The 26,596-nt window shown below is 36.4% G+C and overlaps 1 protein-coding gene across 1 annotated transcript in view; it reads left to right on the top strand.

Annotated features, from left to right (window-relative positions):
• The window catches only part of SMC6 (structural maintenance of chromosomes 6), a 70,755-nt gene that overhangs the window by 25,724 nt on the left and 18,435 nt on the right, over positions 1–26,596 (top strand). The window contains exons 7-20 of the mRNA XM_068963663.1: positions 2,959–3,039; positions 3,758–3,859; positions 7,562–7,681; positions 7,783–7,881; positions 11,151–11,297; positions 11,722–11,810; positions 12,499–12,663; positions 13,043–13,221; positions 14,555–14,759; positions 17,833–17,947; positions 19,455–19,615; positions 21,644–21,779; positions 22,691–22,771; positions 23,851–24,021. Coding sequence (XP_068819764.1) covers positions 2,959–3,039; positions 3,758–3,859; positions 7,562–7,681; positions 7,783–7,881; positions 11,151–11,297; positions 11,722–11,810; positions 12,499–12,663; positions 13,043–13,221; positions 14,555–14,759; positions 17,833–17,947; positions 19,455–19,615; positions 21,644–21,779; positions 22,691–22,771; positions 23,851–24,021 — 1,851 coding nt within the window. The remainder of the gene's footprint in view (positions 1–2,958; positions 3,040–3,757; positions 3,860–7,561; positions 7,682–7,782; positions 7,882–11,150; positions 11,298–11,721; positions 11,811–12,498; positions 12,664–13,042; positions 13,222–14,554; positions 14,760–17,832; positions 17,948–19,454; positions 19,616–21,643; positions 21,780–22,690; positions 22,772–23,850; positions 24,022–26,596) is intronic.

The following is a 26,596-nucleotide window of genomic DNA, read 5'->3' as shown; positions in this document are numbered from 1 at the left end:
ATCATAGTTTCCTAAACTTGGTTGCTAAGTTTCTTTTGTAGAAAGGAAATTTATTCTAGAAAGATAAAGAAAACATTTCTTTGTATATGTTGGATTTATTTCATCGTACCTACAGGTGGATAAGATTTGAGTCCATTCTGCTGAGATACTTTGAGGACTTGGAAACGGGGCTCAGATAGTCTGGTAACGTTAGCCCTGGAGTTGTCCTGGGGGGAGTATCTAATCCGGACCCTTTATTCTGTAGATGAGAAACTGGGAGCCAGCAAGAGTAACTGCACTGACAGTTGTCTTGGCGCGGTTACTGGCAGAGCGTGTAATGGGCCCCAGATACTTCTGTTCAGTGCTAATGCTCTATCCGCTGTATCACCTCGCTTTACTCCAGGATTAAGAACACCAAGATTAGACACTAAGGGGAAAGAGCAATTATGTGTCTGGGTCTCTTTCCCAGTTTGGTTTAGAACAAGTTGTCCAGAAAAACTTCCTGTAATGATAGAATGATAGGTATTAGGTATGATTGATGTCCAGTAGGGTGGCCACTAGCTGCGTAAGCGTCTGAAATGTGTGACTGAGAAATCAAATGTTTTACTGTGTTTTACCTAATCTGAATGTAGCTAGCAGCTTGCATGTTGGGCAGCACAGGTTCAGAAAAATAATTAGTGAAATCTGAGGGAAAGCAGATAGAGCGTAGAACACAGGCCAACTTGTTAACCGAAATCAGCAAAACCGAAAGCTTGAGTCGATGGAATCGCAGGTGTTGGGAGAAACTTGAAGGGCATCCAGTATTGTAACACACTGCACGCTCACATGTGCAGTCTCCACCAGGTGTTCCTTCAGCAGGTGCCTGCGGGGGCACTGGTGGGAAAATGATCTCTGCCTGAAGCTGCTGACCCGTGTAGTTGACTGTATTTATTAAAAAGTTGTTTATGGGAAAAGCTGAATCAAGTCTCTTTCTCTGAAGTGCCCACTTCCTTGGGGAATATAAAAACATGTTTCTTTTCTTCTGAAATATTTGAAGATATCATAACTGCTTTAGTTCTCTTCTTACACAATTCAGTTAACTAAAGATTCAAGTTCATGGATCAAAACTGCGAAAGGTCTAGAGCTACACTGAATATCCAGTAATCACTAATCACATGAGGATGGGTATTGTGCACTCAGAATGTGGGTAGTCCGGATAGAGGGGTACTGTAGCGTGAAATGATACGCACTGGATGCTGAAGACTTCATGCAAAGGAGTAACCCAGTTTTCACACTGACTACATGTTGCGCTCAGTTTCGCTCAGTCGTGTCCGACTCTTTGTGGCCCCATAGACTGTAGCCTGCCAGGCTCTTCTCTGCCCATGGCATTTTCCAGGCAAGATTGCATGTTAAAATGATAGTATTTTCGATACACTAGATTTAAAATATATTACAAACATCAGTTTCACCTGTTTCTATATTTTTAATGTAGCTACTAGAAAGCTTGATTGTATGTGTCATTTGCATTGTATTTCCATTGGATGGTGTGGCCTAGGATTGTCAGGAGAAAGGAGGGTGTTTAATGTCTTTAAGTACCTAGTTGTATTTGTCCATCATACCTCTTACTTCTTCTCTGAAGTTTACCTGTTTATGCTTGCCTTTTGCTTACTCCAGGGTCTTGACATATAAGGGTGCCAGATTTTTAAATAATCTCTAGTATAAAAACTAGGAACCCCATTTCAGAGGATGTGGGAAAAAGAACATGAACTTTAGCAAAGCTGTTAATCCAAAGTTGGTGATAAAATGGCTGTCATTAAAGCTTAGTTTTGAGAAATTAGATGCTGTGTGAAATTAAGATACCACACAGGCCTTGTTTGAAAAAAAAAAAAAGACAATCAGAGCTTGAGCTACCTGTATAATGAAAAAAATGTAATATGTAGGGATTTCTTTATAACTGCATAAATCTTTTTTATTATCTTGAAAGGGAAGACCCAAAATTTTGCTTGAAAGAAAGATTTTCACCAGGAGTATGCTAAATAAAGTACAATCAGTATTTTACACATGGTAAAATAAAGGAGTTACACATTTTTTCATTTCTGCTGACCCTTCATATTCTGTGCTTTACAAACAAGATTATTTTTTGACATTATTTCTGGCTTTGTTGGCAACACACTCCAGTATTCTTGCCAGGGAAAGCCCATGGACAGAGGAGCCTGGTGGCTACAGTCCATGGGGTTCACATAAAAGTCAGACACGACTTAGTTCCACAAATTAATACCAAAGATATAAATGGGAAATGACTGTGAATTTTTTGAAACAAGTAGGAAAAAAAATTCTTAATTCCTCATGAAGAAATAACAGGAAATAAGAAATCTGAAGAAATGCTGTACAAAAAATAAACAATACTTGTCATTTTAATTCTGATGAGAAGTAATGGAGTCGGACTTTTTATATTTAGTTGGAGGAAGTAGTTAACTTGTCTGAGACTACATAGAATGTTCAGACAGAGCCAAATAAGAGCCCAAGTCTGCTGCTTACACGCTAGAGAACTTCCAACTTTGTAATCTGATGGTTAACCAGTAGCATAGGAGTGATATCTATAAAACAGGTAGAAGGAATGAAAACTTTCTAATAAAAACACTTCTTTAGAAAGTTCTTATATCTTTATGTAATGGGAGAATATTTAATTTTGGCTGTAGTATTTATTTTTAATTGGAGGATAATTGTTTTACAGTGTTGTGTTGGGTTCTGCCCTACATGAACATGAATCAGCCATAGGTGTAGTATTTGTTTCACTACCATGAAATTTTGAAATATTTTCTTTTCATTTAAAGTTTCTAAGATTTTCTTTTTGTGTATTTAATGCTCTAACCTCTGGCTAGTACCTAGCCTTCCTGATGGCAGCATAGATCACTTGTAATGGGTATCTTAGTTCAATTCTCTTTAAGGCATTAAAATGAAATATTTAAAGATAATCTTTTCTTTGTTTGTTTTTTTCAGGTAGATAATCCGGTTTCTGTTTTAACACAAGAGATGAGCAAGCAGTTCTTGCAGTCTAAAAATGAGGGAGACAAGTACAAAGTAAGAAGCACCGAAATAAACATAAACCTACCCAAAAAAGAACACATTTATAAATTAAGTATATATACTAAACATTAATCTTGGTCATATAGTAAATACCAAGTATTTTTTTAAGCCACTATTTAAAGTAATATTGTATGACTAATTTAGAAAATTAAGGTGGATGTATAATTTTACTGATAAATCCTTGCTGTAACTTTTGGCTTTTAATTCTGAAAGAGTGAATTCTAAAACTTACACTTGTAGAAATAGAAGGGAATGAGTGACTGTACACACATAATAACTTTTAAATATTAGATTATTTAGTACTCTTTAAAAAGCCAACAAAATATATGACTACTACTACAGCTTGCAGTGTAAATTTTGAATGGTTTTGGTGTTTGCTATGCTAAAAAATTATGTGCATTGAGAACAAGGATACAAGTGTTTTCTTTGTTTTCACATTTGCTTAAAGAATGGAAGAACAGTGAAAATGAGAATTCAGAATGGTATTACCTTCACACCAAATGAGTTTTCTTTCACAAGGCTTTAAGAACTTTGCAAGTAAACATGTAACATGTATGTTTGAATGTAGCACTTTTAAGTAAATTTGGAGTTTGAAGTAAAATGTATTCTTTTGTGTTTGTGTTTAGTTTTCAGAGACCAGATTCTTTTTTTTTTTCATAGTCACATGGAAGTTTACAAACTCCTAATTATATTTTTCTTATTGTTTATTTAGTTCTTTATGAAAGCAACCCAACTTGAACAAATGAAGGAAGACTATTCATACATTATGGAAACAAAAGAAAGAACAAAAGAGCAGATAAATCAAGGAGAAGAGGTTTGTAAGCACTTAATGCAATTATTTTTTGAAATCAGTCAAATTCTTATACCAGGTAAATGGTATTGTAAAATTATATACTGATGTATCTATATATGTGTATCTATATAAAAATAGTAACATTTTTGTGTGTTTTTTACCTTCAGGGTATTTATTAGCCTTTGCTTTTTTTGTTTTATAATAATGGGTATGTCCATGTCTTAATCATAGACTGGAGGGCAGGGTGGTATCTAACCTACTGTATGACTAGTTGCTTCCGTAATAACGTGTCACTAATTCCCACTGGGCAGTAATTTAAAAAGTATATTTCTTTTAATGGGAAAATAAACAGAAGCCTCAGCTGGTATTTAACATAATATGCATTTATAATTATAGATGACTCTTCATTACATTGGTTAAATGTTAACATTCTTTTAGCACCTTATGTTTCAGCTGTTTATCTAGTACTTTAAGTCCCAGCAGTTTTTCTGTGTTTCTGAATCTTGCTCTTTTGTCATTTAATCAGTTTTATGCAATCAATTGCTTTCAGCAACTTCATAATAAGTTCTTTTGAGACATTAATTAATGATTGACCCAAGTTAAATTTATTAGATGTTACACTGACCTTTTTACTTCAGATTTTTGAGAAATACATATTTAAAATTGGGTTTATAGTTATATGGTTCACCAAGTGAAAACTGAAAAAGTCAGGATGAGTATATTTATTTTTATTCCTACATTATTGCTTTGTACCTGAGGTATGTGATACTGTGTGCAAGGAGGTGCTGTAAGCCATAAAATTGATATAGCACGTGTTCTTTGAATATCAGTGTTATTACTGGGGAAAGGAAATGTATATTCAGACAAATATGCATAATATATATTAACATATATTATTTTAGAAACAATAGATCAGGACTTTGAAGAAATTTGTTTGCTTTAAATAGCTTGATGTTTAAATACCCTCTTCACTGTATACTTTGTTTTCAGCAATTGAAAATAATTTGTTTATGAAGTTTAAGAAGTATGTCCCTGTATCATGTAGCTGAGTTTCTTATGTATAATATGCACTTTGTAAGAAGTTTTTTTCTGATTGATTAAATGTACTAGATTCTCAAAATAAACCCTGGATTAGCCTTTAAGAAGTAGAATGTGACCTAATGCAACATTGTAAATCAACTATACTTCAATAAAAATTTTTTAAAAAAGCAATCAGGAAAGAATTCAGTGGGAGATACAAATAAAAATAAGTCGGAGAAAAGAAATAGAACGTGAAGATTAGAAACTGGAAGTCATTCAGCCATCAAATACTGAGTTCCTGTCGCATGCCTTCTAGCGTTGTGCTTTGGCCGTGGCCATATAGTAGTAAATACGTAACAAAATTCTTGGGGTCATGTACCTAACTATGCAGCAGAAAGTACATGGTAAATAATTGAGTATGGTGAGTGCTCCTAGAGGAGTTAAAGATTAATTTTAATAGGTTACTAGCAACAGGGGGCAAGTCAGGGGCAGTGGGAGGGGTGTAGTTATTAAGTAAGTAATGTCTCAGGTAAGAAATGAAGGGTGAATAATAACAGACAAAGGATGGTGAGAGTGAGGAAGTGTGTTCCAAGAAATAAGCATAGATGGAGTTTTGGGCAAGAGAGCCTTTGGTGTTTTTAAAAAGCTGAAGAAATTCTACGTTGTCTAGAGTGAAGAACACAAGAATGAGAGTTAGAAGGCCAGGTTGTGGAGGAGCTTTGAAACTTAAGGGCAGTACAACACATGAAAGTGGATGGCTTGATTGAATGTATATTTTCAGTAGATCACTCTGCTACAGAAGAGAGTGAACTACTCTAAGGAAAGAATATACATAGATCAATAAAGAAAGTAGTATTGTCCAAACAGATGATGACGATAGGTAAGTTAGAACAGTGGCCATGGTAATATGGAAAAGAGCTTTGAAATGGTTTGGGCCACTGTTTCATGGAGCATGGAGGGTAGTGGTGAAAACAAAAGTCAGATTTGTGGGGCTGAAAACCAGGAAGAATGGAGGAGCTGGAGATAATTTTCATGAAACTTAGATGTAAAGGGGAGACCACTTTTAGAGAAAAAGGTGGTGCCCTGGGGTAGATATTGTTGAGTTTGTTTGTGAATGGAAAAGATAAGTAAAGATTTAAATGTGATCCTGGAAAGGAGTCAATGAAAAGGAATAAATGGAAAAGAGATGAAAAGATGGGATGAAGAATCAACTAATATAGACCTCCTCAGAAGGCAGATGAGGAAGACAATGAAAGCAATGAGAGACTTTATTTTTTGAACTCCAAAATCACTGCAGATGGTGACTGCAGCCATGAAATGAAAAGACGCTTGCTCCTTGGAAGAAAAGCTATGACCAACCTAGACAGCATATTAAAAAGCAAAGACATTACTTTACCAACAAAGGTCCCTCTAGTCATAGCTATGGTTTTTTCAGTAGTCATGTATGGATGTGAAAGTTGCACTATAAAGAAAGCTGAGTGCTGAAGAATTGGTGCTTTTGAACTGTGGTGTTGGAGAAGACTCTTGAGAGTCCCTTGGACTGTAAGAAGATCCAACCAGTCAATCCTAAAGGAAATAAGTCCTGAATATTCACTGGAAGGACTGATGCTGAAGCTGAAACTCCAGTCCTTTGGCTGCCTGATGTGAAGAACCGACTCATTGGAAAAGACCCTGATGCTGGGAAAGATTGAAGGCAGGAGAAGGGAACAACAGAGGATGACATGGTTGGATGGCATTACCGACACAATGGACATGAGTTTGAGTAAACGCCAGGAGTTGGTGATAGACAGGGAGGCCTGGCGTGCTGCTGTCCATGGGGTCACAAAGAGTTGGACACCACTAAGCAACTGAACTGAACTGAGAAGGCAGAAGAGGGGCTGGGCAGGATCCAAATAAGTGGGGACTGGTCTTAAGTATAATGAAGCTACCTCTTCCTTTTTAGCTGGAGGAAAAGACTGCTTTTCAGTTTATATATCAGTTTGTTGAAAGCTGTAAGAGCTTGCTTTTTACAGCTTCTGGATTTTATGAAAATAGGCATCAGGGAGGAGTGAGGGATTAGAGTGGTAGGTATATGAGGTTTGAGGAGAGTGATAATAGATTGAAATAATCCTGAAGAATGGGAAAGTGACTTGGATAGAGAAACACACTAAGATCCACAGTGAAGTCCCTATTTGAACACAGAAACTCTGAATGGAGAGGAGAGGCTCTCCAGTCAGGTGTGCAGCTTTAGAAGCTGTTCGTATATCACTGTAGTTAGTTTTTGCTTGATAATTTTATTGATTATTAAGAGAAAACTTTGATGAGAAAAAATATAACATTTGATTTTTAGAAATAAATTCCTTTTGACCTTTCCAGTATCATTGAAATGGATCTAGTGGTGTACTTCACCCAGTCTGTCTCTCAGATAGGGAACTGAGAGAAAATGAGAAAACTGAGTTTTTGTGTGGCCTTGAAACTTTTATTCCTTTCTTCTTCCTCATTTGAAGACTAGCCGTTTTTAGAGTGCAGAAATTAACAAAACTATTGCACATAGTAAAAGTATACCAAAGAAACAAAAATATTTTTATTTCTGCTCTAATTAAATAATTACCTTGCAGATCTTTTTCAGTACTTGTTTAGGCAATGCGTTCAAAAGAAATATATTGGCAGAAAGTCCGTCTTTTTAGTGTTAGTAAGAAATACGTTTTTTTTTTTTTTTTAAAGCGACTTAGTGAACTAAAGCGCCAGTGTTTGGAGAAAGAAGAACGTTTTCAAAATATCGCTGGCTTAAGTACAATGAAGACCAACCTGGAATACCTGAAACATGAGATGGCTTGGGCAGTGGTAATTTTACTTAATTACTTATTCACACATATTTGTAATATGCAAAATATACTTGGTTATAGTTGGTCTTATATGTGATTTGCTGTATAATTTCTTTTTAGGTCAATGAAATTGAAAAGCAATTGAATGCTATCCGAGATAACATCAAAATTGGAGAAGATCGTGCTGCTAGACTTGAGAGGAAAACGGAGGAGCAGCAGGTGATTACACTTTTTTATACCGAGGTAGAAGTTGGTTGAGTGGTAAATACAGGAGTGATTTTCTGTTGAGGGTCCACATGGACCTTTGTACCATGAGCAGACCCATTTATATATTTACCTTTCCATTCTCTCTCTCTCTCTTTAAAAGTTATGTTTACACAATTCTGGAGTTATTTTCTATTTGTTATTTATGTATTTGGCTGCCTTGGGTCTTAATTGTGGCACCCAGGATCTTCATTGCATTGTGTGGGATCTTTTCCATGCAGCACATGGACTCTCTAGTTGTGGCACCCAGGCTCAGTAGTTGTGGCACACAGGCTTAGCTGTTAATGACATGTGGGATCTTAGTTCCCTGACCAGGGATCGAACTATGTCCCATGAATTACAAAGCGTATTCTTTCCCACTGGCCACCAGGGAAGTCCCTTTCCATTCTCTTTTAACAGCTTTACTGAGATATAGTTCATATACTGTACAGTCCACCCATTTAAAATTTACAGTTCAGTGGGTTTTTTTTTTTAATGTTCACAAGGTTTTATAACCACCATTGTGGAATTCTCTGCTGTCTTCCCAGAGATAGATCTAACCTTTTTTTATAGGAGCCCCCATGTACTCAGGGTGACTGACTTACATACTACTATGTTGTTCTACTTAGCTTATGAGCTTCTGACTGCCAGGCTTGGTTGTACTACAGGGTGTAATCTTTCCCAGCTTGCTTTTTCCTGTCTACCCCTAAGAGAAGCAGATAAGTGTTTTTCCTTTTAAGAGCTATAGCATTAATCCATGAAAGGTAATAGAGGAGTGTGTAAAAGTATCAGAAATGGTGAACGCAGTACATTTACTTTGTGATCTCTGGGCTGAATTTCTTATTCCCTCTTCAGTTAGTGAATGGAAATTCAACCCCACCTGCCTCTCTCACTTTACTTTTTTCCATTTCTGAGAGAATATTTTGAAATTTTCACTTGATTTTTCTCAGCTTCGTTTCATAGCTTGTCCTTGGGGAAGACCTTGTTGGTTTCCTCTTTAGATATTTTCCCAATCTAAAAGTGAAATCAGTTTTAGTAATAAATGCTCAGTGTTTTTTCAAATGAAGAAAAGAGAATCTTGAGGCTGGATGATACTTAGTTCTGTAGGTATTTGCTCTGCTTGAGTATTTAAGTATTATACTGTGTGAAGTGAAGTGAAGTGAAGTCACTCAGTCGTGTCTGACTCTTTGCGACCCCATGGACACCAGGCTCCTCCGTCCATGGGATTTTCTAGGCAGGAGTACTGGAATGGGTTGCCATTTCCTTCTCCAATTAAATTTCAGGAGAGTATGGATTGTCTTAATTTATATTTATATTCTTCCCACCATGTCTTACATAAAAACCTTTTGTATAGTATATACTTGTTTATAGATTATAGCATAACTATTAAAGAGAAGGCCTTCTGAAAAAATAGTATCTAAAGCAGAGTTTAAATTTGTACTCACCTAATTTAAAACTGAAAATAAATGAATTTTGTTTAGTTTGTGTAACACCTGAACCAACTTCAATTATTACTAAAAATGTGCAGATTATACTGCTGATGTCTTCATAATAAAATACACTATTATTCTATAATGTTTCCTAAATGTCTTACATAGTTGTAATCCCTAATCTATATCTCCTGTTCAGACTTTTATCCTGAGCACTTGATTCAAATATCTGTCTTCCTGTCTTTTTACCTGCATGTTCTAGACACTTCAAACTTAGCATGCTTAGTTGAATAGCTATGAAAGATACTTTACAGCCCACAAAGCCTGAAGGATATACTGTCTGGCTCTTTCTAGAAAAAATTTGCTACTCTCTGATCTGAAACATTTTTATTACTCTTTTAAAAGTTTCAGCTTAACTGCTGCTTTGAAAGCATTCCTGACTTTTTCTGAAAGACCTGTAAGTTCTTCCTGTGTGCTTTCACTTTTATAAATATATATACCGTACTTAAGCATTATTGCATCCAAACTGTATAATCCACCTGCATGGTTGTTTCTCTGCTAAATTGTATCTGTCTCCCTTTACATTTACTAAATGTGAATTTAAAATTAAAATATATTTTAGAATATTAGAGAAATGCAAATCAAAACTATAATGATGTATCACATCATGCTGGTCAGATTGGCCATCATCAAAAAATCTACAAATAATAAGTGGTGGAAGAAGGTGTGGAGAAAAGGGAACCTTCCTGTTAACATTGTTGACAGGAATATAGGTTCTTTCAGCCACTATGAAAGACACTGAAGTTCCTTAAAAAACTAAAGATAGAGTTGCCATATGATCTAGGAATCCCTCTCCTAGGCATATATCCAGAAAAGACAGATGCACCCCAGTGTTCATAGCACTATTTATAATAGTCAAAATATGCAAGCAACCTAAGTGTTCATCAACAGGTGAATGGATAAAGAAGTGGTATGTATATACAGTGGAATATTACTCGGGCATAAAAAAGAATGAGATACTGCCATCTGCAGCAACGTGGATGGACCTAGAGATTATCATACTGTAAGTGAACTAAGACAGAAAAATGTTATATGATATCACTTATATGTGGAGTCTAAGAAAAAAAGAAACAATACAAATGAACTTATTTACAAACCAGAAACACCTCATAGATGTAGGAGACAAAGGAAACAAATTTATGATTATCAGAGGGGCAAGGGAGGGGGAAGAGTAGATTATGAGTGTGAGATTAACATTAACATACTATATACAATAGATAAGCAAGAAGGACTTAACTATATAGCATGTATGTGTGTGCTTACTCGCTCAGTTATGTCCGACGCAAGAATACTGGAGCGTTTCCATTGCCATTTCCTACTTCAGAGGATCTTCCCGACACAGGGATCAAACCTGTGTTTGTTATCCCTCCTGCCTTGGCAGGAAAATTCTTTATCGCTGGGCCACCTGGGAAGCCCACTGTATAGCATAAGGAACCTATATTCAATATCTTGTAATAACCTATAATGGAAAAAAAACTTGAGAATGAATATGTATATGTATAATTAAATCACTTTACTGTACACCTAAAACTAATGCAACACCTAAAACTAATGCAATATTGTAAATCAACTATACTTCAATAAAAATATATTTTTTAGCATTTTATTTAGTTATATTTATCTATTACTGTCTAGCGTTTAGTTAAAGCAAGATTAAGTTTATTTGAAATGTGAACCATATATAATTGTTTTTTTAACTTTTCAGTTTATTGAAGAAAAATAAAATGTATTCCAACAATGTTAATTTTCTTAAAGGTCAGACTTAATGAAGCAGAAAAAAAATACAAAGACATTCAAGATAAACTAGAAAGGATTAGTCAAGAGACACATGCACGAGCGCCAGAATGCATGGCACTGAGGGCAGATCTTACTTCTAAGAAAAGGGCGTATAATGAAGCTGAGGTGAGAGAAAACCTTTCATATCAAGTATAAATACTGCTCCTCCGTCCATGGAACTCTCCAGGCAAGAATACTGGAGTAGGTAGCCATTCCCTTTTCCAGGGGATCTTCCCGACCCAGAGATTGAATCTGAGTCTCCTGCATTCCAGGTGGACTCTTTACTGTCTGAGCCACCAGGGAAGCCCATTAGAAACTTCATCATATCAAATATCAGTACTGTTTGTTTATTTTTAAAAGTAGAGGTTTTGTAGTTATGTTGATTTCATACTTTAAAAAATGTTACGATTTCATGTGGCCATATATGTACTTCATTTTAAGTATGTATTTCTGCATATATTCAACCTTTGATTTGACCATTTGGCAAAAGTAGACTTGAATCAGGTATTTGTTTTTTCATTTTACTAAAGTGTGTCTGATTTTTTGTTAGGTTTTGTATAATCGTTCCCTAAATGAGTATAAAGCGTTAAAGAAAGATGATGAGCAGCTTTGCAGAAGAATTGAAGAACTGAGAAAAAGGTAAGATAGTTACTTTGCAATTTTCATTTTTACCTCATTTTGTAATAAAGTAATCCAAGTGAAATGGAGGAAGTATTTTTTTTTCTTTTTTTTAAATTTTTTAATTTAGTATTGAGGTATAGTCAATTAGGGCTTTCCTGGTGGCTCAGACAGTAAAGAATCTGCCTGCAGTGCAGGAGACCAGGGTTTGATCCCCTGTTCAGGAAGATCCCCTGGAGAGGGATTTGGCTACCTACTCCAGTATTCTTGCCTGGAGAACTCTATGGACAGGGGAGCCTGGCAGGCTACAGTCCATGGGGTCACAAAGAGTCAGACACAACTGAGCAACTTAACATGCACACACACATACACACATGGTGGATTAAGTGTTGTGATAGTTTCAGGTGAATAGTAAGGGGACTCAGCCATACGTATACATGTATGGCTTTCTCCCCTTAACTCCTGGCTCATCCAGGCTACCATATAACATTGAGCAGAGTTCCCATGTACTGTACAGTAGGTCCTTGTTGGTTATCCATTTTAAATATAAAAATGTGTACATGTCCTTCCCAAACTCCCTGTTTCTTCCCCCCCGGCAACCATTAAGTTTTCTCTACTACTGTGGGAAAATATTATGACATTGCTTTATGTTTTTTCACAATGTTAGGTTTTTAACTTAACATTTCCACTTTGGATTATTTACTCTTAGTGCTGATCAGTCTTTGGAACCTGAACGGATGGAAAGGCAAAAAAAAATATCTTGGTTAAAAGAGAGAGTAAAGGCCTTACAAGATCAAGAAAGTTCAGTCAATCAAGAGATCGAACAATTTCAGCAAGCCATAGAAAAAGACAAAGAAGAACATACCAGGATTAAGTAAGTTTTTTTCAGTTATTTGAAAATCATGTAGTTTTCCTCTTTATGAAAATAAAATACTTGGTTTTTAGTTTGTTCTTTCTCATAATAAAGTATCTTTCAAAATCACTTTCCTAATAAAACTTCTAAACTTGTAGAATTGGACAGTTTCTGGGTTTTCTTGTTTTTGTCACTGTTGCATTATTTTTAGTGGTCTTCTGACTGTTTTTTCTTGGTAACACAATTGTTTTCAAATAAAGAATCTGCCTTTAGTTCTTAGGATAGCTGTGTCATTTATTGGTATGCAGCTATGTCATTTATTGGTATGCAGGTGTTAGGGGAAAAGTCTGGATGTTTCTGTATAACCTTTTCATTCTGTTTTTCCACTTGTATTTTTTAGGAGAGAAGAGTTAGATGTGAAGACTGCACTGAACTTTAACCAGAGGCAACTGAAAGAATTGAAAGATAGTAAAACTGATCGACTCAAAAGATTTGGCCCTCATGTTCCAGCTCTTCTTGAAGCCATAGATGATGCCTACAGACGGGGGCACTTTAACTATAAACCTGTAGGCCCATTAGGTATTTGTCACCAGTTAGTCAGGATATCATAAAAATTAGAAGTGTATTTTTATTTTCAGGAAGGAGTCTGTTGAATATAATTTTTTTGAAACTCTGTCATCAAAGAACCATGTAGTTATGTGTAGACTTTGTACGCATTCTAAGAAACAATGATAAAATCACTATAAGCTTTGTAACTTTCCTCTTATATCTTTTAAGCACAAAAGAATCAAGAGAACTTAGGAAAAGGAAAAGTAGCTATAGAGTTAAATAATCTGGTTCTGATTTTTTTCCTGAATGAATAAATCAATAAACTAATTTGCATGTAATTGATTAGTGGGAAGTTTCTATTTGGGTTGGACAACATTATTTTTGAGTTCTCTTTCAAATATAAATCTGGAGTTATAGTTAACTATCCTCATATGTACATGAGAAAAAAAATCAATTGAGGGACTTGCCTGTTGGTCCAGTGGTTAAGACTTTACCTTCCAGTGCAGGGCTGTGGGTTCAATCCCTGGGTGGGGAACTAAGATGACACACAAATCATGACCAAAAAACCAAAACATAGAATAGAAGTAATGTTATAATAAACTCAATAAAGACTTTAAAAATAGTCCACATCAAAAAAATCTTTATTAAAAAATACATTAAGTTTTGAAGAGTTATTTTTAATTCTGTACGTCATTAGCTGAAAATGATGCTATAGATATATTTTTAGTACAATATTATATACTGCATTAAGTATTGTAGTAGTGTCCCTTCGTTCAAATATGTGTGTACCTCTATACCAGGATCCATTTCAATAGGTGAGGTATTTTTTTTTCCTCTCTAAAATTTCAATATTAATCAGTTTTGCATTAAATAGTAGAGTCTATAACCCTTTTGGCTTGATTTTCAAAACCATTCAGAGGCTGAATTAGTATACACAAAGGAAAAACACTGTTGATTTACATTAGAGAAAGACAGCTTTTCATAGGATTCGGTGTTTTTTCCCCAGTGTATCCAGTGGGATGAGGGTATTTCCCATTTGGTTAAAATAAGATCTGTAATATATTATTTAAATTGCTTAGTATGAAATATTTTAAAGTCATTTATGAACTGTTATACAAAGATAATAGTTTTCCTGGTGGCTCAGTTGGTAAAGAGTCCACCTACAATGTGGGAGACCCGGGTTCAATCCCTGAGTTGGGAAGATCCCCTAGAGAAGGAATTGGCAACCCACTGAAGCCTGGCAAGCTACAGTCCATGGGGTCACAAAGAGTCAGACATGACTGACTATTGCTTCATACAGAGATAATTACATTAATGTTTCAAGTATTTAATGGGCATTTTAATAGCTTTCTTTCATTTTTAGGAGCTTGCATTCATCTTCGGGACCCTGAGCTTGCTTTGGCTATTGAATCTTGCTTAAAAGGACTTCTTCAAGCCTATTGTTGCCATAACCATGCCGATGAAAGAGTGCTTCAGGCACTGATGAAAAAGTTTTATCCACCAGGGACCTCACGGCCACAGATAATAGTTTCTGAGTTTAGGAATGAGATGTATGATGTAAGACACAGGTAAGGCATCAGTAATTATTTAAAAACTGTTCTGGTTTTGCATAGTCATGCACAAGCTCAGAAAGAATTAGAACATTTTTAATGTTAACCATGTCTACAACTACTGATCTGTAAAACTTCCATCAGCCACATCTTTAATTTGAATCTAGGCATTGGAGATACATAGATCAATAAATGAGTACTCCCTGCCTTTAAGGTCCTCACACGAGATCTGTTGTGGGAGACATACCAGGAAATAGACCTTGTATGGCTTAGAAATTGTACTGAAGAATAAAATGGTGCATACCTGTCCACGTTAAAAAGGAGGGTATACGGCAGAGCTGTGGCACTTATTGCTCACAGTTCAACTAGAGGTGGTTTACGGAGTCCATAAAGAGCTGTGGTGGTTTTCTTTGATCTTTGTTTGATTGTTTTCTTTGACCCTAACAAACCTCAAGGGCACCATACCCAAACTGGCCTCTTTGTTAGCTGCTAGCTAACTAACCATTTACTCTTTTACACACACACACATCTATGTATGTATGATGTATATGTAAGGTGTCTCTTCCTACCTATATATATTCCTCTGTATATATATTTTCCTATTACTAGATTACAGTTTTAAAATTTTTTTTCTCTCCCACTCCATTTTTTTCTTATGAATCCAATTTTTGCTTCTTTCAATTAAGACTTCTATTTGGAGACATGAAAGATGCCCTGTTTTTAAGCATGTTTTTTCCATATTTAATTTGATTGTGGTGTTTTTCCTTTTACTTGGCTTTAGAAATCATGCTTTATTAAGATTTCGTCTAAGCTTAATTAGGATCATCAAAGCATTTTGTCCTGTAATTGCTCCTACCACTGAGGCTCGTCATGCTTGCCTGGAATTTGATGTGCAGTTTTTCCTTTGTCCACATCCTCTTTAGGCTTCTCCATTTTGTTGTTGTGTGAGCCTGTTTCATACTTGTCCTTTCCTTGTCTCATGATTGACCCGTTATTGCTACTATTCCTTCTTACTTTTAGTTCTCCTATACTGATTTTACCACATGTCAGCAGGCAACTGATTGTGATATAAATTAAATATGAAGTACGTCCCAGGGCAGTAGAGCAAAAGGAAGAGGTGGTTTTGACTGAGAGCTTTAGAGCTGGTAGGAACAGGCCCATCCAGCGGTGGCACATGCCTACTTGAAAGTACTTGCTCCTCCCCAGCATAGAACCCGTGCTCTCAGTGTCTGTGTTTTACCGCAGTCCCCTTCCGCATCCCCTCCCTCTTAGACTCCTGCTCTCCACCCTCTCTCCCCTCCTTTCCTGGGTTGTTTCGCTGACATTGTTTGACATTTCTACAGCACCCACCCTCTGTTCTATCCTATCTTTGTTTTCACTTCCGCTTGAGCTCTGTCCTAAGATTACTGTCCTGTTTCTCTGCTTCATTTTTCAGAAAAGACTCCTGAGAAGAGTCGTCTCTGTCACTCATTTCTGTCTTCCTCTTCTTTCTTGAACCTTACCAGTCAAGCTTGTAGAACTTCATCACATCCCAGAACAGCTCTTGTCTAGGCACCAATGAGCCTTGCTTGGCTCAGTTCTGGAGTCCTCCCTTCCTACTCACTGACTTGACCTATCAGCAGTGTGTGCCGAAGTGTGTTCTCATCCTCTTTAGGCCTCACTGTGAACTCTCTGGCTTACATGATCTGTCCTCTTGCCTTCTGTCCCGTCCTCGTGTCCAGACACACTTGCCACACTGCTTGTCCACTGCATGCCAACCCCCTGGCTTCTCCAACAAGCATTTTCAGGGTCTTTGCACATGCTGCTCCCTTGGCATGAAATGCTCTTCTTCAGGGTGCCAATGCAACTCCCATGCCCTCAGGTGTCTGCTCATTGTTATCCTAGTAAGGCTTTTCCTAACCTTTTCTGTGTAAAAAAATACTTTTTCTTGCTTTTCTCTCTCCCTTCAATAGACTGTAAGCTTCATGGGGAGGATATAGTCTGTTTTGTCCCTATCTCCTCATCCTCTGAACAGCATTTGCACATAGTAGGTGCTCAGAAAGTACATGGTGAATTAATAACTAAGTGGAAAACATAAACACACACACACAGGTATTTTGTTTTAGAATTCTAGAAATAAGCGTTATGAATGCCATTGCCATTTCCCCATGTCTTTTATTTTTTTTTCCCCCATGTCTTTTAATTAATTGACTTTTATGTTTATGTGGTAGCAGTATAGGACTTAAGGAAATTGTAATAATTAGTTACAGTGGGTGACAGAATATAATGGTTAAGAATCTGGGTTCTAGAACTGAGCTGCCTGGTTTAAATCCTAGCCTGACCTCTAAGGTAGCTTTATGACATCAGGGAACTTGCTAAACTCTCTGAAGCGTCCTCACTTGAAAAAAAAGTAGAATAATGTTATTTATCTCACATGGTTGTTCTGAGAATTAAATAAGCCAGCACGGTCATTCGTCCTTTGGTATCCACGGGGGATTGATTCCAGGGCCCTCTGTTGGTACCAGAATCTGCAGATTCTCATGACCCATAGTTGGCCCTCTGTAGCCACAGTTGCTGATTCAGACAAGCATGGATACTGCAAGACCTACTGTATTCATTGAAAAAGAATCCATGTATAAGTGGACATGTGCAGTTCAAACCTGTGGTGTTCAAGGATCAGCTGTACTAAGAATATACTTAGAACAGTGCCTAGGATTATATGAATGTTTGCTAATAAGATAAAACTAAGCCTATTATAGATGTTTTCAAATGTCTTCCATGTCTTATTATTATCCATCATTTCTTCAACCTATTTAAAATATATATCTAATATATATAATAGAGCTTCCCTGGTGGCTCAGAGGTTAAAGTGTTTGCCTCCAATGCAAGTGACCTGGCTTCGATCCCTGGATCGGGAAGATCCCCCTGGAGAAGGAAATGGTAACCCACTCCAGTATTCTTGCCTGGAGAATCCCATGGACAGAGAAGCCTGGTAGGCTATAGTCCATGGGGTCTCAAAGAGTCGGACACAATTGAGTGACTTCACTTTCACTTTTCATATATATAATAATAAAGTTGGCTAAATTAATCCTTATGTATTTTTGTCTCCTAGAGCTGCATATCATCCAGAGTACCCAACAGTTCTGACAGCGTTAGAAATAGATAATGCAGTTGTTGCAAATAGCCTGATTGACATGAGAAGCATAGAGACAGTGCTGCTAATCAAAGTAAGTCCCAATGCTTCCTGTGTTTTATATTATTTTTAAATTTCCTAAACTTAAATTGGTTATATAAATTCTACTTAAGTACTTTACTTGATATTTTATGAATTATTTTTCTTAACAAAAACCTTTGAGCTCTGTAAAATAAATTAATGTTTACTCTTTATCAGCATATGTATTTCCATGAACTTGTTAGATTATATCACTAGTGTTGTGTTTCATCTATTGGTATAAATTTGCTGAGAAGGGACAAGGAAATTCAAAACAAATCTGTAATTAATGCAGTCTCTTTTTCTCATTAATAGAATCTGAGAGGCAATGATAGCAGTCATCCAAATGTGTACTTGTATATTGCAAGTTCATATTGTAATTATCTGTGGGCTTGGCCCTCTGATATTTTACAGATACTTGAAAGAAAATAATGAAGTCCCCTTGTAAAGATCTGTTCCAGGAAAGGTTGATTAGGCCTCAGTTCAGTTCAGTCGCTCAGTCGTGTCCGACTCTAGGTGACCCCATGAACCGCAGCATGCCAGGCCTCCCTGTCCATCACCAACTCCCAGAGTCCACCCAAACCCATGTCCATTGAGTCAGTGATGTCATCCAACCGTCTCACTATCTGTCATCCCCTTTTCCTCCTCCCCTCAATCTTTCCCAGCATCAGGATCTTTTCAAATGAGTCAGCTCTTCACATCAGGTGGCCAAAGTATTGGAGTTTCAGCTTCAACAGTCCTTCCGATGAACACCCAGGACTGATCTGCTTTAGGATGGACTGGTTGGATCTCCTTTCAGTCCAAGGGACTCGCAGGAGTCTTCTCCAACACCACAGTTCAAAATCAGCAATTCTTCTGCGCTCAGCTTTCTTTATAGTCCAACTCTCACATCCATACATGACCCCTGGAAAAACCATAGTCTTGACTAGACGGACCTTTGTTGATAAAGTAATGTCTCTGCTTTTTAATGTGCTCTCTAGGTTGGTCATAACGTTCCTTCCAAGGATTAAGCGTGTTTTAATTTCATGGCTGCAATAAGCCTAATCACCTTACTTTCTCTAGGAAGTAAAATATTAAAGATTTCCAGGTTTTCCCTTCATAATTCAGTGTACTAATCTTTTCTTGGAATTTGCTCTTCACTCATCTTTTCAAGGGTATAAAAGACATTTAGAAAAAAGTAAGATTTCATTTTTCTATGAAAAATAAGATTTCTAAGGTAAATATTTTTATGTGAAAAGGTACTTAAGATTTTTTATTTTAATGGTTAGCAGTATTAGAATTTAAAAATAAAATGTCAGTTTGTCATAGAACATTGTTTCCAATGTTTTTAAGACTTAGCTTAATTCTTTGAATCTTGAAAGCAGTTTTTTAAATTCTATTTCTCTTCATGGAATTGTTTCATTTGAATGTTTAAACAAAAATACTTGAATCTTAAACTAGTGATAGATAACATTTTGAAATTATATGCAGTGGAAATGCTTTGGCATATATTAAAAATGTATTTTTCCCTCTATATTTTTTAGAATAATTCTGTAGCTCGTGCAGTGATGCAATCCCAAAAGCCACCCAAGAATTGTAGAGAAGCTTTTACTGCTGATGGTGATCAGGTTTTTGCAGGACGTTATTATTCATCTGAATATACAAGACCTAAGTTTCTAAGCAGAGATGTGGATTCTGAAATAAGGTTGGTGTGCAATGTAGCTTTATTGTATTATTCCCACCCTTTCTATTTGATTTACTTATTTTTGGCTGTGCTGGGTCTTCTTTGCTACAGGTAGGCTTTCTCTAGTTGTGGCAAGAGAGAGTTCCTTTCTAGCTGAGCGTGTGTGGGCTTCTCACTGCAGTGGCTTCTCTTGTTGCAGAGCATGGCTCTAGGGCGTGTACGCTTCAGTAGTTGTGGTCCATGGGCTTAGCTGCTCCACAGCAGGGTGGATCTTCCCAGATCGGGTGTCGAATCCGTGTCTCCTGCATTGGCAGGTGGACTGTACCACTGAGCCGTCAGGGAAGCCCCTGAGCTTTGTTGTTTTTTTATTTTTTTAAACTGTTTCTCACATTAATGAACTTTATTGATCGACAATACAATGTTATTATGATACTTTGTGTCATCTGTTTTGACCAACAAGTATAGTAGTTGTCTGATATTTGGAAGTTTAAAAAAAATTCACTGGTGTTTTTTAAATACAGAAAAATAGAAATTGGAAAACAAAAGTAACTCATAATCTGATTTCCTGACAGTCCCTATTGACATTTTAAAAATAATTAAAAGTAACATATGCACATGGTGAGAAAATTCAAACAGTTCAGAAATGTATGCATTGAAAAGTGAAGCCCTTTGCCCCCATCTCTCTTTCAAAAGTATGGTAATAGTTTAACAGTTTCTTACATATATTTCCAGAATGGTTTATATACTTGTACTTTCTTATATTTATTTCTAGAACAGTTTGAAATTGAGATATAATTCAAGTGTACAATTGAGAGATTTTTGTGCAGCCATAACCATTATCTCAGTCCCAAGCATTTTTGTTACACCAGAAGGAAAACTGCCCATGAGCAGTTGTTCCCTCATTCCTCCCCACCCTCAGCCTCTGGCAACCACTCCTCTATTTTTGGATTTGTCTTTATGGATTAGTTTACTCTGGATACTTCATATCAGTTCAGTCGCTCAGTCGTGTCCAACTCTTTGCAACCCAGTGAATCGCAGCACGCCGGGCCTCCCTGTCCATCACCAACTCCCAGAGTTTACTCAAACTCACGTCCATCGAGTCCGTGATGCCATCCAGCCATCTCATCCTCTGTCATCCCCTTCTCCTCCTGCCCCTAATCCCTCCCAGCATCAGAGTCTTTTCCAATGAGTCAGCTCTTCACATCAGGTGGCCGAAGTACTGGAGTTTCAGCTTTAGCATCATTCCTTACAAAGAACACCCAGGGCTGATCTCCTTCAGAATGGACTGGTTGGATCTCCTTGCAGTCCAAGGGACTCTCAAGAGTCTTCCCCAACACCACAGCTCAAAAGCAGCAATTCTTCAGCACTCAGCTTTCTTCACAGTCCAAGTCTCACATCCATACATGACCACAGGAAAAACGATAGCCTTGACTAGACGGACCTTTGTTGGCAAAGTAATGTCTCTGCTTTCAAATATGCTATCTAGGTTGGTCATAACTTTCCTTCCAAGGAGTAAGCGTCTTTTAATTTCATGCCTGCAGTCACCATCTGCAGTGATTTTGGAGCCCAAAAAACTAAAATCTGTCACTGTTTCCCCATCTATTTCCCATGAAGTGATGGGACCAAATGCCATGATCTTAGTTTTGTAAATGTTGAGCTTCAAGCCAACCTTTTCACTCTCCTCTTTCACTTTCATCAAGAGGCTTTTTAGTTCCTCTTCACTTTCTCCATAAGGGCTTTTTGTTTAATTTCTTCATGCCTTAATTCTTTTTCTGCTTCTGCTTATCACTGTGCACAGTGCCTTTCATAGGTAGATCATAAGTACTTATTAATGAAATAAGTAAAATTTAATTCCAGTTTAAAAGATGTTTTTTGAAATCTCCATGTTTCCATGTTATGAATTACTTGTTTAGGAGTAGAGAACTGGTTTAACTGCATAAGGTTTGGCAAAACTCTGTTACAAGTAAGGCTTTCTTTGTAAAGATCTAAATATTTGTAATATTCAGAAGTAGATCTAAAGTATTTTTTTACCCTCTCTGTTATATTAAGTGACTTGGAGGATGAAGTTGACAATAAGAAAGCCCAGATATTAAATCTTCAGCAACATCTGTCTGCCCTTGAAAAGGATATTAAATGCAATGAAGAACTTCTCAGAAGGTATCAACTGCATTATAAAGAGTTAAAGGTAAGAAAACATCATTTTATTTTCTCAGCTTAATCATTTGCTAGTTACTTTTAAGGTCTTACCATGCACTGAGTTAGATGAGTAGTTCTCAGATTTTTTGGGCCTCAAGCCCCTTTACAGTCTTAAAAGAGCCCTTATCTGTGTGGGTTTATCAGTATTCCTATTATTAAAATTTAAAGCAACATTTAAGAATATGTATTAACTAATTTAAAAATAACAAGTACATTATGTATTAACATAAATAATGTTTTTTTTGGCAAATAGCTAGTTTCCAAAGCCAGAAAGATTTAGTAAAATGATTGACATTTTTTATATTTTTCTAAATCTCTGATATCTGGTGTAATAAAATTCACCTAACCTGTCATATCACCTTCTATAATCAGTCTGTTGCAGTATTGCTCATTATAGTTATAAACCTCCTATACACTTAGAAGAAATCGATAGTAAAAGTGATCTAAAAAAAAATAATGCCTTAATGTTTTTATGAAAATAGTTTTTTACCTAATGGACCCTCTGAATGAGTCTCTGAGACTCCCAGGAGATACTGGGATTGGACTTTAAGAACCATTGGGATAATCATTCTAGCACTTTAGATTGGATGTTTCAAGAGAACACTGTCTCTGTGGACACAACACTGTCATACTGTCATACTGTCTTCATTTTAAATGCTAAAACGGAATACTTCTATCTGCTTTGTATGAGAGTTGATTAGCAATAATGGTAATTGATACAGACTTTATATATAATTTTCTTTGGTTCTTTTAATACTAATGTGTCTTTAACTGTGGAATCCTTCTCTAATATAAACCAGAGTAGAATTTTGTTGATTAATACATCCTTTCCAGGGTTTTTGTTTCTATTTTTCATTTTTATGTTACTAAAATCTAAATACCTTTTTTTTTTTCCAAAAGATGAAAATAAGGAAAAGTATTTCTGAAATTCGGGAACTTGAGAATATAGAAGAACACCAGTCTGTAGATATTGCAACCTTGGTGAGATTGTTTCCTCAACTTAAATGTAATGTAAAAGACAAAACTATTACTTAGGTTAAGAGAATCTAGTCTCAGATTTTTAAAAATAAACTTTTATGAGTGCTATCTCCATTTACAAATAAGTTAGAAACTTCCTGGTGTATGGCCTTCAAATTCCTTAATATTTTGTACATATAACTTCCATGTATTGTAATTGGTTTTGTCTTCTTATGCATGTAATAAATCTTTGTCAGAGCTTGTTTATCTAAACAGTAACTGTTCAAACTACCTAGCATAGTATTTTTCATAATTAATCAGTACCAGTATTAGTGATATCATTTATTCAGTTGCAGTTGGTCTCTTTGAACTGTTTTCCTTTTTCGGAGTTTAATGGTTTTTATTCACCCCATATTTGTTCTCTTAGGCATCTTTTTATGACATTCAGCTTAACTCCCCAAGTTACGATAATTAGTGAATTAAATCAATTGCAGAGTCTTGTTAAAATGAATTGGCATTTACCTGATTCATTCAGAGTAAATCAGTATTTACTCTGTACCAGGCATCATGTTAAATGCTGAGGGACACAGCAGTAAACAAAACAGATCAAGTCACTGCACTGATGGAGCTTTACTCCAATAAGAATTTGTCTCCAATTTGTATTACTAATTTGGTTTTCCCCTTAGTGTTTTTCTGCTTTAATTCCTATTGTTGATAGACTCAATTTCTTAAAGGTATATGTCTTATTTATTTTTGTTCAGTCAGCATCTGATACATTGTCTGGCATAAGGTATATATTTATATATACTATATTTTGAAGGAAAAAGTGAGTAATAGAATAAAAGTTATCCCCTTTGATTATGACCTCAAGCACAATAAAATAGTTTGTCTTCTAAATGTAATCCTTTTCTATTTTTTTAACCTATATTCTTCTACTTTCTAATTTACCAGTAAGAGTATGAAAATATCGTAATGTTCTTTGTATTTGTCTTTAATCTGATTTGCTTGTAGCCTATAGTTTCTCCTTTTCCAGAATTATATATTTTCCTGTTGGATAACTTAAGTATTTGAATTAATTCTATATGCTCTGTAAATGTTGCCAGGAAGATGAAGCTCAAGAAAATAAAGTCAAGATGAAAATGGTTGAGAAAAATATGGAACAACAAAAAGAAAATATGGAACATCTTAAAAGCCTGAAAGTAGAAGCAGAAAACAAGTATGATGAAATTAAACAGAAAATTAATCAGCTCTCAGAGCAAGCAGACCCACTTAAGGTATATATTGTTATTCTGATATATATATGTGTGTGTGTGTGTGTGTGTGTGTGTGTGTGTGTGTGTGTATTTATTTATTTATTTATTTTCCAGTTTTATGTCTGCAGTATACCTGCTAGAAGGGCTTTCCTGGTAACTCAGCTGGTAAAGAATCTGCCAGCAATGCAGGAAACCCCAGTTCGATTCCTGGGTTGGGAAGATCCGTTGGAGAAGGGATAGGCTACCCACTCCAGTATTCTTGGGCTTCCCTGGTGGCTCAGCTGGTAAAGAATCTTCCGGCAATGTGGGAGACCTGGGTTCAATCCCTGGATTGGGAAGATCCCCTGGAGAAGGGAAAGGCTACCTACTCCAGTAATCTGGCCTGGAGAATTCCATTGATTGTATAGTCCGTGGGGCTGCCAGGGGTGGCAAAGAGTCGGACATAACCTAGCGACTTTCACTTTCACACCTGCTAGATAATATTCTAACAGAATTTATGACTAAATATAAATAAAGCTGTATAAAACTGGGTTGTGTACACCAACTTTTCATCATTAGATCGATCAGAATTAAATACTCTTCTCACACCGTTACAGAAAATAAATTGCCAAATTTTTCTCCCTCTCCCCCCCAAAAGGTTACAGCTTGTGTTACCTTTTTATTTTGTGGGATATTTTCTTCTTTTAGATCAGAGACAGGGATATTTATCTGTTTGTTCTGTCTCTGTGCTTATCTGTTCTCTTGTCCTACCTCTCCTCAATAACTCTAGGGTTCAGTTCAGTTCAGTTGCTCAGTTGTATCCGACTCTGTGACCCCATGGACTACCGCACGCCAGGCTTCCCTGTCTATCACCAACTCCCAGAGCATACTCAAACTCATGTCCATCAAGTCAGTGATGCCATCCAACCATCTTATCCTCTGTCATCCCCTTCTCCTGCCTTCAGTCTTTCTCAGAATCTAGATCTTTTCCAATGAATGAGTTCTTTGCATCAGGTGGCCAAAGTATTAGAGTATCAGCTTCAGCATCAGTCCTTCCAATGGAATATTCAGGGCTGATTTCCTTTAGGGTGGACTGGTTGGATCTCCTTGCTGTCCAAGGGACTCTCAAGAGTCTTCTCCAACACCACAGTTCAAAAGCATCAATTCTTCGGCATTTGTCTTGGTAGTCCAACTCTCACATCCATACATGACTACTGGAAAAGCCATAGCTTTGACTAGATGGACCTTTGTTGGTAAAGTAATGTCTCTGCTTTTTAGTATGCTATCTAGGTTGGTCATAACTTTTCTTCCAAGGAGCAAGTGTCTTTTCATTTCATGACTGCAGTCACCATCTGCAGTGATTTTGGAGCCCCCCAAAATAAAGTCTGTTTCTATTGTTTCCCCATCTATTTTCTATGAAGTGATGGGACCGGATGCCATGATTTTAGTTTTCTGAATGTTAGGTTTTAAGCCAACTTTTCACTCTCCTTTTTCACTTTCATCAAGAGGCTCTTTAATTTCTTCACTTTCTGCCATAAGGGTGGTGTCATCTGCATATCTAAGGTTATTGATATTTCTCTCAGCAGTCTTGATTCCAGCTTATGCTTCATCCAGCCCTGCATTTCTCATGATGTACTCTACATATAAGTTAAATAAGCAGGGCAACAATATACAGCCTTGACATACTCCTTTCCCAATTTGGAACCAGTCTGTCATTCCATGTCCAGTTCTAGCTGTTGCTTCTTGACCTGCATATAGATTTCCCAGGAGGCAGGTCAGGTGGTCTGGTATTCCCGTCTCTTGAAGAATTTTCCACAGTTTGTGGTGATCCACACAGTCAAAGGCTTTGGCATAGTCAATAAAGCAGAAATAGATGTAGATGTTTTTCTGGAACTCTCTTGCTTTTTCGATGATCCAACAGATGTTGGCAATTTTATCTCTGCCAAAGAGTTTAATCTTTGAACTCTAAGATTAGTTGATATAAAAGCCAGTTTGAAGTAAAGTGCTACCCACTTCCTACTTACTAACGTATCTGCATTGAACTCTTAAGATTAGTTGATATAAAAGCCAGCTTGAAATAAAGTGCTACCCACTTCCTATTTACTAACGTTATCTGCATTATATTCCAGCCAGAATTCAGTTGACTTTTTTTGTTTGAAGATACATGCTTTCTGAAACCAAATTAAGGAAATAAAGTTTATTATCAGCAGCTTATTATCTTTCTAATTGAACAGCTCAATTATTCTCAAAGCTTCAGATTTTATTTATAAGACACAGAAGAATCAGTAGTATGTCTTAAAAGGGAAGAGGTATGTTGATGATATAACCCTTTTTTGCAGGAAAATTACTTCTTTGACTCAAAATGTATTTAAATATTTTAAAAGTTTAAAAGAACTTGCACACGTATGTGCTTTACTATAATTGTCTCCACTGACAGTTTTAGAAAGTGTGATTTATTAAAGAGAGTTAGAGGAGAAACTGAATAGAAACAATTTTTCCCTATTTGTGGTGACCTCTATATTGTTGCTTTCTATAGAGCTGTGATTTCTGGCTGCCTTGGTAATGGACGTTGTTTTTTTTTTTTTCTATTTCAGCTAAGAATTAAAAAAATTTTAAT

Source organism: Capricornis sumatraensis, chromosome 1, assembly GCF_032405125.1.
Source record: "Capricornis sumatraensis isolate serow.1 chromosome 1, serow.2, whole genome shotgun sequence".
In the NCBI taxonomy this organism is placed as follows: domain Eukaryota; kingdom Metazoa; phylum Chordata; class Mammalia; order Artiodactyla; family Bovidae; genus Capricornis; species Capricornis sumatraensis.
Note: the sequence above shows the minus strand (reverse complement) of the source record. Positions and strands in the feature narration are given on the sequence as shown.